This window comes from Megachile rotundata, chromosome 3 (genome assembly GCF_050947335.1).
Source record: "Megachile rotundata isolate GNS110a chromosome 3, iyMegRotu1, whole genome shotgun sequence".
In the NCBI taxonomy this organism is placed as follows: Eukaryota; Metazoa; Arthropoda; class Insecta; order Hymenoptera; family Megachilidae; genus Megachile; species Megachile rotundata.
Window position 1 is genome coordinate 19783711 of NC_134985.1, and position 12850 is coordinate 19796560.

General features: G+C 42.8%; 1 protein-coding gene across 1 annotated transcript; it reads right to left on the minus strand.

The window, feature by feature from the left end:
- Window positions 1–770: 770 nt before the first annotated feature.
- Window positions 771–4673, minus strand: LOC100878151 (farnesol dehydrogenase). The gene is made up of 7 exons (XM_076529512.1): window positions 4495–4673; window positions 4078–4400; window positions 3320–3446; window positions 2573–2726; window positions 1417–1560; window positions 1312–1339; window positions 771–1020 (listed from the first exon to the last, which is right to left on the minus strand). The coding sequence occupies exons 2-7, from the start codon at window positions 4388–4390 to the stop codon at window positions 974–976; spliced, it is 813 nt and encodes a 270-aa protein (XP_076385627.1). The 5' UTR covers window positions 4391–4400; window positions 4495–4673; the 3' UTR covers window positions 771–973.
- Window positions 4674–12850: the final 8177 nt, after the last annotated feature.

Genomic DNA, 12850 nt, shown 5'->3' on the forward strand with positions numbered 1-12850 from the left:
TATACTCGTTCGCACATATCAACGCGAAATTGTTTATAGCGTGATAATAAAACGCGCAACGATATTACATAAAATGTTTACCAAACATATCACCACCCGTTCCGAATCATTTTTTAACAGTCCACAAATCGAATTACATTCTTAATTGCATTACGACGCGCGGTTTTTTCAAAACAAAAACCCTCGTGAAAAAAGCGAAACGATGAAATATTCGTTTCGTATGGAAATTCGATTCGCATGGGTCTCTCGGCGAATCGCTCAATTATCGAGCGGCTGTTTGACATTGGTCGGGTTCTATGCGTCGCTATAAATTGCGATCAAATTTTAGAGTGGACCGTGTATTTAACGAAATCGCGAGCCGTGGTCTATTAGCGAACGCATTACGTAAATTATATTGGTCGGTGCATTAATCAGCGCAAGAAATACGCTCTCGTCGCGTACACGGAATATTTAATGACGGGTCAACCAACGCGACAGAAGCGTTCTCACACTGTGTATCGGTGATTATGGCTTAATTAGAGATACCGCAGTCGAACGGGCAAGATTTGTAGTTAGTAACTGTTGCTCGCGTAACTCGAATTAATACCGAGTCCGGTCACGCAGCCCAATAATAGCATCAATCATTGAATCCTAAGGAGTACGGGCCTTCTGTAATTATGGATCGACTGCGTGCCACCAATTTGCACTTTGTAATCAGCGGCACGTAATCTGTGTGCGAATGAAGTGTGCTGAGTGAATTGTTATGGTCGATGAAATTAAAAATTGACGACTTTAAACCTTATTCGGTTAGATGCACGTTCTTTGGAATCATTTATTTGCTACCAAATATAATATCAATATTTTTATGTTATCGACAAATATGTTGACAAAGAAAATTTTATTCTGAAAACGAATTCTATTCTTTGTCAAAGTTTTACGTCAACACGTGTTTACGTTGATACGAACAGATTACATTGTTCCATTTATGCACCTGTCACAATGTACTGAAATTTCTTTGTTCGACTAATTGCACTTGTATTTCTAAAATAAAAGTTTGTATAAAAGTCAACTCGCAGTTTCAGTATTACACACGCTGTAACCATTCGGTAACAAATCCCTCTTTCACAGAAAAAACATAAAAGGAACGAAACGAATCTTTCAAACACTCGCAACATTTTATCTAGATGAAAAAGCAAAAGCCTCGTACGGAAAAAACAGACTAAATTTTATTACGCGTGTAGTTAAAAAATCAATGTTACTTTTAGTTACAGTCTAGTAAATCCTTATCCGTTTACATGTAGATACAAAACGGATAGAAAGATCACGGCTCACCCGTGTGTTGAATAGTCAGCTCCGAGATCTGAAATTCCGTGGAAAACACATTTTGCAGATCTAGACATCAGCTTTATCGCGCATAGGTAAATCATAAATCCTTACTTGCACTTCGGGTCGAGTACCGAGTGCATAAATCAAAGCATCCGCGACATCCTCTGGCTCGAGAGCTGGAATTTTCTTCAAAATATCCGTTAATTGAGGAGCATGCTCCGCTATGTTGGTATTCACTATGCCGGGAGAGATACTCTGCAATGAAAGATAAATTAGTTCAAGTTTTATAGCAGATTTACTATGATTTATTTATCAGGTTAGGTCTGAGTAATTACAGCTACGATAATATATACAATGTATGTATTCGACGCGTGGTAATTTGGCGCGTAATAGTCCAGTGCGTAGTAATTCGAAAGCTCAGTAATTCTACGCGTGGTAATTCGGCGCGTAGTAATTCCAACGCGTAGTAATTCCACGCGTGGTGATTCGACGCGTGGTAATTCCAACGCGTAGTAATTCCACGCGTGGTGATTTGACGCGTGGTAATTCCAACGCGTAGTAATTCCACGCGTGGTGATTCGACGCGTGGTAATTCCAACGCGTAGTAATTCCACGCGTGGTGATTTGACGCGTGGTGATTCGACGCGTGGTAATTCCATGCGTAGTAATTCCAACGCGTAGTAATTCCACGCGTGGTGATTCGACGCGTGGTAATTCCAACGCGTAGTAATTCCACGCGTGGTGATTTGACGCGTGGTAATTCCATCGCGTAGTAATTCCACGCGTGGTGATTCGACGCGTGGTAATTCCATGCATAGTAATTCCAACTCGTAGTAATTCCACGCGTGGTAATTCGATGCGTGGTAATTCCATGCGTAATAATTCCAACGCGTAGTAATCCCACGCGTCGTAATTCGATGCGTGGTGATTCGGCGCGTGGTAATTCCATACGTAGTAATTCTAACGCGTAGTAATTCCACGCGTGGTAATTTGGCGCGTGGTGATTCGACGCGTGGTAATTCAATGTATAGTAATTCCAACGCATATTAATCCTCTACAAGTTAAAAGTCCAGATAAATCAAAAAGTCTACTGACAAAGAAAAGTAAAATCCACATTGCACTAATTGAAAGAGAAAGTGATTGACATCAAAACAAACACAAGAGTTAAAAATGCTTTCATCGGCGATTAACGCTCGCCTGTGTACCCGTAGTCTTACGACAAAGCTTTTACAGCGGTGAAAACTGGCGTAACATCGCGCGGACTTACGGTGATTCGAATCGGTGCTTTAATGGCCGCCAATTCCTGCCGCACCGTGTGCGTTAATGCAACAGTTCCGTGTTTGCAAGTGGGGTACAGGTTCCAGCCATTACAGCCATCGATTTCCAAAAAGGATCCGCTTGGAATTTTGTGTCCCAGCACGCTACCGCGCGAAACAAAAAATTGCTTCAACATCCAGTCGCCCGTGGCTACCCATTTGCACAGAGTTTTATTCGAATCAACTTCGAGCGCAAACAACCAAAACGTTTGTTTCGGTCTTGAAAGCGTTGACCGCGTTTTTTTCCTTCCCGTTTTATTGCCGATGCCGGATACGTGCTCGAACAACGTTAGTCGACATTTTCAAATATTTCTCGTTCTGGAATTTTTGCTAGTGTTGTACACGCTCGCAGTCCTGGTTCGAAATTGGTAGGTTCTAGGTCGAAATTGGTTTCTATAGAATATGGCAATCTAGGGTTTGGAATTCTTACGCATGTTCATTTTTTACATTTTTAAATTTGAGAATTTTGTGGTTTGGTGACTTGTGGGTTTGAGGATTTAAACAGTTGGAAATTAGTCGAAGAGTTTGGAACTTGTAAATTAAAACAAGTAGAAATTGAAAAATTTGTAAACTCGAACTTATGAAAATTCCTCAAATTTATAAAACAGTAAGTTTTAGAAAAATATAAAATATTATGACAATGGTGTGTGATAAAGTAGAGGGTGAAGACTTGACAAAACAATCGCGAGCAACAATACCTGTTGATATTGAAAATATGCCCTTCGACGTTCCGCTGGCGCATCGAGCGCACCGCCCAGTTGATGCACATGGAGGTCGCGAGGACATTAATATTTAACAGCCTTTGAAACGTCCGCCTGTCGCTCTCTACAAGTGTAATTTATGGAATTTTTAAAATGTGCCAATGACCAGAAGAACGAGATACCGAGCGTAATACTCTCGGCTCACAGAGACACAGAGTATGAAAGTAGCCACCCTCTTTTTGCTTTCATCGTTCGACGCGTATGAATTCATTTTCGTTACGCTTTTAAATCGTATCGATTAATCGCGACTGGATTCTCCAACAAGTTTCTTGTACCATTTCCTTCGTCAGTTATAATTGACTCGTGATCTTGTAGCAGGAAATATGACTTATCTTTGAGCGACCGCGAAGATAATTTCGTGGTTAAAGGATATTTTTCATTTCTGACGGAAACGAATCGCGATACTGTCTAAATATCCGACAACTTGACACTGATGATTCTGGAATTACGATCATTTGTAACTACCACAACCCTTCAGGATGGTTCAGAAATGAGATGGAAGTTTATATTTGCATCGCTGAAATTTGTTTTCAATGCACACTCGATATGGAACAGTCACAAATCTTAGAATTACAATAGAAAACGCTCTCAAATTTATAGTAATTTGTATTTGGAAAATATGGATAATACTCTGAGAATTTTTATGATTCAACAAAATTCATTACATTTGATGATGCATTATATATACATCTTACCAATAATGCGTTTGTAGTCCGCAACCCCAACATTATTTACCATGATGTCCACCCCACCATCCTCTTGAACAAGAGTGAAAAAGTCCTCCAGGTTCTCTGGCTCGCTTACGTCGCAAACTACGTACCGGAAGTGTCCACGTGTTTCGTTTTCTTTCCACTTACTAGAGAGACACGATTCGGATCGTATGTCCAGACCTATCACGTTTACCATGTTCCTCAAGAGGTCAAGTGCAATTGCTTCTCCAATGCCTGATGCTACGCCGGTGACAACCGCGGTTTTACCAGCCCAGCGTTCCACATATTTCGATCCCATCTTTGCTTCTCTTAAAAATTATTTTATCATCGATTTTACATTCTTCCGACTACACAATCATTAATGTCCGTTTGCGCCATCTATAGCGTTAAATCAGCACTTACCACGGAAAGAGATGACACTAATTACTCATCTGCTCTTCGCCGAATGATATGTTTAGAAATACTATTATTCACGAGTGGACTAGTTATCCAAGCCACGACGACACACTGCGTGCCAGAGGAAACAACGCATGAATCAACGGCTCAATTGCGTAATCGCGAATCGTCAACTGCGCGGTGAATTCAGGGACGCGGTGGGGAAATAGCGTGTCAAAAAAGCTTTTTATATTATATGATTGACTGCAAAACACGCTTGTCGAATGCGATTGATAACAATAATCAGTAAGTCGTCTTCGATGATACGTCACGATAGATACTATTATCTGACATTTCACTTGTCAATACTATTATCTAGTGTCAATGTGCTATTCTTGCAGAAACCTTATTATTCACAACCAACAAATTTCAGTGCAAAAACAATTTTTCAGTGTTTTTAATAATATATGTTTGCCCACAGATACTGTCAGAATATTGAACAGAAACGGAACTTCGATTAGTTACAGCAAAAATATTATTCTTCGCTCTACCTATTTTCGACACGAACGAACTATCGGTTACAACAGCCAAACACATCAATCAGGTCGAAAAACATGGAAAATATGCTTCTCTCAATTCTTAGAATTCATCAAATGGAACTGAAAATTTAATTTTGTCTGCAGTCTCCATAACCTGTTCCATAGTGTGCCTCACCACATACGTCAATTATCACTGCAGCACTCAACAGTGCATCTGACCTTTATAACAAAAATTGGTGTCTGTCAAACATGCTTAACACGGTACATGATTACCTAATTTTATTTTTTGATCGGTTATATCATCGTCTTAACATTGAACACTCTAAAGAATTCCTTTCATTTATCTTCCCTATAAATAATTATTTTAATTGAATTCGTAGCACTGATCACATGGCTAACGTGTTATACGATAAGTCGAATGTTTCATGCCGAGTTACACACAATCTTAAGTAGTTAAAGACAAGATAGCGTCCGTGATCAGCCGGTAGTCTGATCACGATAAGGGAAAACAGACGAAGCAAAAACGGATCGGGGGATTCGCGTGCACGTCGAGCGGATGATCCCGCAGGACGTAATACATATCTGAAAGTCGTCTGGCAGAATCTCGGGGATTTTGAAACGACGCCGATATTCCGTGCAGCGTCTCCGAGGAGAGATTGGTCCGCAGTCGGTACGCAGAAACCGATGTGACTGGGATACGAGCAGGGATTGCGGCAGGTCACGTCGTGCTTCTCTTAAAACAAGTAAAGGCCGTGGCAAAACTGGGCGGATAGAGTCACCGGGTAAACGGATAAACGTAAGCCGAAGGATCTTTGTCCTGTTTCGTGACGCTACCGTATCCGTACGGCCATAGCATCCTGTATTTCTGCAGACATTTGTTTCCCGAAGGTAGATGAAAACGTTGACAAACTTGCAATCGCGCGGACATTTTTTAAATTACATTTCTCGTGACGTACCATCCGAGTCGTACGATTTTGAAGTTACAGGCTCGATTATCGGAGAGAAGAGAAGCTGTCTGCGAATTCGTCCTTTTTCGTAGATAACGCAGGATCTGGCAGAGATCGCAGAATCTCGAGATTCGAAATCAGAGAACTCGTTCCTTCGCAGATAAACGATATCCGCTTTCCGGACGCAATAACAACGGCGTGTATCGATCTTCGGAGGCTGGCAGCTGGTCCGGTCCTGGGACCTGGAACATTATTCTCGCTCGCGCGCTACCGCGAGGAAATCAACAAGAAAAGCAGCGGAAGCTTTATCCGTTTCCTGATGCCGAGCACCAGATGCTCCTGCAGCTCGGTCATTTCTCAACGTTGCCGTGATTATACGGGTCCCATGCCGTACTTACCGCCACCATTCCTCCTGTATTTTTCATGGAGGTTTCAACGAAGAATCGCGGACGACTTCGATCGTTCGAGTAAATGCTCTATGTACAAATTTTACACATTTCATAGAAACAGATACAACGTCTACAACTTTCAGAAATTTCATATGACACGAATATTCACACCAACATTGTATTAAAAACTGATGTATGTGGTCTGACACACTACAGTGCTTATTAACCCCTTGCGTAAGATGACTCACGCTTACCACTCATATTAAGCTTGACAGTCCCTTTCATTTGCTCTTCTTGTAAATAATTAATCTAACCAAATTTGCAAGATCATGCAAGTCAACCAGTGCTTAAAGCAATCATTGCACCGCAAAGTGTGATTATTATTTGATATCATAGAACATGACACACATGCAAAGTACGCAAAATGTGTAAGATAGTACAGTTTAACATGGAGGCATTAACGGGTTAAGAAGTGTTCGAAAAGCGTCATTATTACGTTTGCGATACAAAGGGGAGGGTGGCTCGCGAAGCGCGAGAATGTCGTTGGAGACGTTCGAGAGAAAGGGGTTGACGAGCGTCCCTACTTTCCATTCTTCCCTTGTTGTTCCATTCCACGGAAGATCAGTGGCGGGCTTATTGCCTCATGAATATGTATAGGAGAGATCGCTCTCAGGCCCGTACGAAGCGGAGATGTTGGCCGTTGGACGTGTCGGGGTTGAAGGAGGCCGAAACCGAGGGTAGAGCGGATGGGAATGACCGCGAACGAGACGCTGAGAAATTAACGAGTCAACGGCCGCCGGATATTACACGCTGCGATAAACAGAGCATCGAGGACCAGGTGATGCTGCGAGAACGGTCATTTTCCTAAATGCAAATCGAGCAAATTTTCGACCGACGAGTTTCTATACGGCACGTGACGGATTTTCTGAATCTACAAAAAGACGCGTTATCGTGAAAGTACACGACGGATTTCGACGTTGAAACACCGGTATTTTTTAGGGAAAAGATTTAGCTTTTGAACGTTCGCGGAATTAAAATGTAGAAAGCAGCGTCAAGAATTGTTTTCTATTTTTCTTGGCGCGACGCTCGCTGAAAAACGGGATTTAATAAGCTCGTCCACGGAAATCGCGGTCTCGCGAGCGTCTGCGACTCGACGGTGATCAACAGGAATTTCAGATCGGATAATGCGATGCCTCGGAGTTAATTCGGTCCACGTTGCCGTTGGTAACCGAAAATTTAATTGACGATTCGACGCGATTCGAGCTAGGAAAGCAACCGACAAGGATTCGCCCGACGCGACAAACGTTTTCGCGACAATGGGTCTCTGGTGGAAATTTCGCTGTCGCTTTTCAGCCGTGCCGGGAACGCTCGCGTTCGTATTATTCTCCGTCTCGCAATTAATCCACCGACGAATGAAAACGTTTTATCTTCGTGGCGGTGCGTTGAAAAATATTCGTGGTACGCGTGCCCGTCCGTATCGCGCCGCGGCACGGTAATTTTCTTTCTCGCTCTCTGTTATTATGGGGTAAAAGAAAAATTACCGGAGGCGTTAGTTGGTTGTTGCTAACAAATCGATGCGCGTAATCACTGTTGTAGCGTTAAGAAATGATCGAGTGCCGGAAGCATCTGGCGCCCTGGACCCACGAGAAACGAGCCCAGCAACCTTGCTCTGGCTTTCTTGTTGATTTTCTCATCGCTTTCCACGAACCAGAATAATACTGTGTCGGTCGGTCGGTCTGGTTTGCGGTATTTGAATTTCTTATGTACACAAGTGGCGAACGGTCGAGTTTTAAGGGAAACAAGCCGCCCTGTATTATTCCGTCCTAACGTAGGATTTCAATATTAAACGCATGCAAATAAATGTGCACGCGCGATAAACAGGATACGCTTCGTTGGGATTTACTTACTACCTCGGTACTGTACCGTTGATAGAGCGAATTTCTAACGAACCACCGGCACGCCACCGGAATATCTTACCCGGCCAATGGGGTTAAAAGTCCCGGATACGATTTACGTATAGAAGATTCGACTATCGTGAACTCTGGATATTACTCTCAAACTGAAAATCTCCTTCCAAAATATCTTGCTTACTTTCAAACAAAAAGATATGCCTCCTACACAAACATTCGCAATTCAATAATCTCCTGTTTTCGTTTCTTAACACTAAACCTACCGGCATACATATAATGTGTACTTAATTTGAAATTAAAAATGAAGTTGAAAAATAAGTAAACAAACAACGAAACATAATTTAGTACACATATTTATCCTTTATCTTGATAAAAATCAATTCTGATTTTAAGTAAAGTATTTTAACAAAATGTGTTTGTTATAATAAGAAGCTTGTGAAGCAGTCATTTGACCGGTTTGGTAGTTTCAGTGTTAATAGCTCACCAAAAACAGGTTATTAATCTTTACATGTCACCGTTTCGATAAAATCGCATGGGTGTACCATCGATCTTGGTGGAAAAGAATCTCGATAATCAGCTTTGAAGGAGCTTGATTTCATTCTCCCGTAACATTATTTTCTCTTTCTTGAATTCTGATTCGTCTTGGCGGCGCATCTCGAGGGATCGAAGTCTCGTCAATAGACAGAAAATATCGTATTACTCTGCGGATTGCCCGTTCCAGCACGAAATAAAGATTCGCGACGAGCGAAGGAGCCCTTATTATGCATGAGACAGCCGTCAAATCGTTTCGAGAGCAACGATCGGCCACGAGCGAACGCCAGTTTCCGCGCCTTTAACGAGATCTCGATACGACGTGTCACATAGTTGATAAGCCGGTTCGGATATAAATTTTCCTTCGTACCAAGAGATCCGTTGCGGCGGCACCGACGTTTCAGCGATAAATTATAATCAGCCCGTCGCAATATTTCTTTCAGCGTCACGTTGAAATATCGAATGGAGCATTCGATATTATTAGAAGCGTTCGAGGAACGTGAGCCACTTGAGACCGACCGAGATATTCAACGCGTATTTCGGTTCTACAGACGAGAAAGAACTTCTTCTACAAGTATATTTTCACCGACAGTTCAATGTTTCTCGGATGCATTACGCGATTAACGAGCGACGATCGATCTTCAAACTGATCGTACATTCTCGGGAATAAATTAGTAGAATCTCGAGCACGGAGATACTCGTGATATTATAACAAAAGAAAGATTCGCGTTACTTCGGATGCGAGTCAATTTTTCAACAAACTTTGTCGACTAAAGCCCTACGGATGGAAAGAAAAACTGGGGCACAAGATTTGTTTACAACCCTGCTACAAAATTCAAAGTTGACCTGAAAGCTTGTTCCCCAAAGTGGACGTAAACGTTCCACGTTTTATAGAGCAAGTTGCAAAGGGTTTCTCACAGTTTGTTGCAAATCTAGTACAACGAGGGAAGTTCAAAATTCGCGCGTCGATCGTACCGCATTAGCGAAGAGGAAAGTTCGCGCGACGAAGAGGTATTTGCTTCGCAAACCCCGTGTTTGTCGGTAGCTTCGTTCGCTCCGTTTTCGTAGCCGTTCTTGTTCCAACTTTCTCATCGTTTCCCTGCCGTCGTTTCTGTTCCGCGAACCGAGCTCCACGACGTGAATACCAAAACGGCTGCCACGACTCTGAGCTGAATTCGGAATTCGCTCGCCGATACCGCCGTCCGTTGCGATAGAAATACCTACGTTTCTAATCTTACTGTCTCATTAGCTGCGCTTGTTACGGTACTCCCGAAAAATTAAACTTTCGAGTCGAGAAGAGAAGTTATCGAACCGGTAATTTATTATCTCGTAACCTACGCTTCCAAAATCCCAGTAATTTTCGATTCCAAAATTATCGACGAGGGGAAAGCTGGAAAAAAGCTGAAATTTTCGAGTGAAAAGCAGAGGCACAATCACGCGAATGACAAAGGCACCGAAAGAGATGAACAGCGAAATAATTCTAAAATACCGTTCCGCGAATTGGAAAAGTTTCTATCTACAAAGCAAATTTGCGCAGAACACAATTTGTCGAGGCTCCATAAAGTATATTTCAGCGAGTCCTTATCCTAGACAGATAGGTTCGCTCTTTTATCCGTCAAGGTCTCGACGGGGAGGAAAGACCGCGTGCATTTTCAATCAGCAACCACCCCCGCTGGCGCGATTCACAATGCGGCATCGCTCATGCGAGAGACAATATATTCCAGAATCCATTGATAAAACCGTACAATACTCTCGGTTCGAAAGCGTCCTCGTCTCTCTTTCGTAGTCGTCGCTGGATGCGCTGAAATGCCTCCACACGCTCCTGCTCTCGTATCGTTTCTGTTTCAACGTAAACGAGCTACCTCTGCTGGTCCACAAATTTGTAATCACGGGGATAACGACCCTGGCTCGGGAGGGGTTGGCGCGTTCGCCGTTACGAAACGCCATCGTGCGCGCCACTTTTACCGCGAAATGGTCTGCGAGATGACGAGCGCGAAATGGAAGTCACAAAGAACAAAAAATTACCCCTCGCCCCTTTTTTCTTGGTCAGTGTAACTTGCGATGGGATTAAAATGCCTTTGTTATCTTTTCCTAGGTGGATAATGGGCAAAAGGTTTGGAGAAGTTGTATGTGGATGTCATGATAGAAATGTTCCTTGGTTTGAAATCGAGGAAGAGGGAAAAGTGGTCTGATAAATAAAGAAAACAGTTCCTGACAGTAAATGTTACTATGAAATTAGTATACAAAGGCTAACTAGTAAATGTATATATTTACTGTATACAAAGAGTCTGGAAAGATAACTCGAAGCATTTTCTTGTTCTTTCTTTCCCTCCATTTTCGTGAACGGCGCAATCACCATAAACTAAATAAGCTATTAGACTCCGTTGTCTTTTAGTTCTTTCATACCGGACTACATCTTTGCATTCTGCATCAAACCTCTTTCGAAATGCCAATATTTTTCATCGAATCCAAAGAATAATGCAATAGGCGCATACAGTAGTGGTTCGTGTCTCGTCTGAAGGGCCGGAAGAGTTTGTTGTCGAAGGCTTCGTCTTGTAGCCAGTCCCTTTGTCCGTTTTGGAAGGTTCCGGGCGGACTATAACGATGCCCTCTCGACGGAAGCATCTGTCGACGAGTCCCTTTCGATTCTCGCGACAAGTGACGCAATTACAACATCGTCGATGGACTACGGGACACGGGGACCTCCGCGATTGCGAAGGTTCAACGTGGTTTTAGGTAAAGCTAAGTACAGTGACCGACCCTCTTCGACCGTAATTGGCCCTCGGCGAGAGCCCAGTCTCTCTCGCTGCTTCATTACGCAAATTGACTGACCATGTAAGTGGCGCAACGGTCCAGAGTTGAAAACCACCACTTCGTCCATAACTTCGAGACCCCTTCGCTCCGTTACCTGCTCCCGACCAGGTTTTGCTTTCGATATTGTTGGCAGTTGCTCGGTTCCTCGATTTAATGCACCGCGATATTACATTTTTACGAATAAAGAAAAAATATGAAAGCGTTGATCAGAAACGTATCGACGCGATCAGAGGTATCATAGCTAAGGGTTGAAATTGTACAGAAGGTACAATTCGAGGTCCTAATGTCCAGGTTAACATTCTAAGTAACTTCTCGGCTTCAAAGTATACGAAACAAAGTTCGAAACATTATGAAGGGTATGACGTTTAATCTCCTCGATCGGTAAAACAGGAGGGTGTCGAATCAGTGCGAAATCAGAGATAAGCAAACGGTGTTAAACCTTGTTTCACCAAGGGTGGAGAAAAACTTACTTGATAAACGCGATTTTATATTAACCACTCGAGGGAGGGAAAAGGTCAACAGAGGAGGGAGAAAGTGTGGCACGGGAGGACAGGTATCTCAACTTTTCTCATATCGTTTCACGTTCGTTATTACGCGGTGAATTGCCGCTAGGCGGATGAGTAAAATTAATGGCTCCCATTTGGAACTATTCCCAGGGACTTTCGCCTTTTTTTTCTCGTCCCTTCTTTCTCTCTTCCTCTCCCCATTTCTCTTTCTCCCTCTTCGTTACCGTTATTCCACTGGGATTTATAATTAACGTTAACGTTTCTGGGTACAGTCGCCAATCGCGAGGCGCCAACGCGAACTTTTATCAAATTAGTCGAACGAGATGCGCTTTTTCGTTTAACGTGCCCTGTTACCGCAAATAAAACCCGACACCGCCAATTTCCAAATTGTGTAATTTAAACACGCGTGGCTATTCCAAAAAAGCGATTGTTTTTAAACTTTTTAGAATGAACTCGATTTGATAAAAACACAGTTACGCGGACCTCGATTAATATGACCTCGATTAATACGAATAAAAATTTCATTTCCATCCGCGACGCATCGATCGTTTCCGGTAATCGCAATACGCACTCGAGCAAACTACCTCACCGCCAACGGACGAGTTGTTTGCAATTCATTACGAGAGTTCGAGTAATTTACGCGGGCGTTTTTCAGCTAGTCCGGCGTTCGAAAAAAGGGGGAGTCGAAACAGGTGCAGGAACGGGAACGAATGTCGACGTTCGTGCGACGAGGGCTGGCGAAGGGAA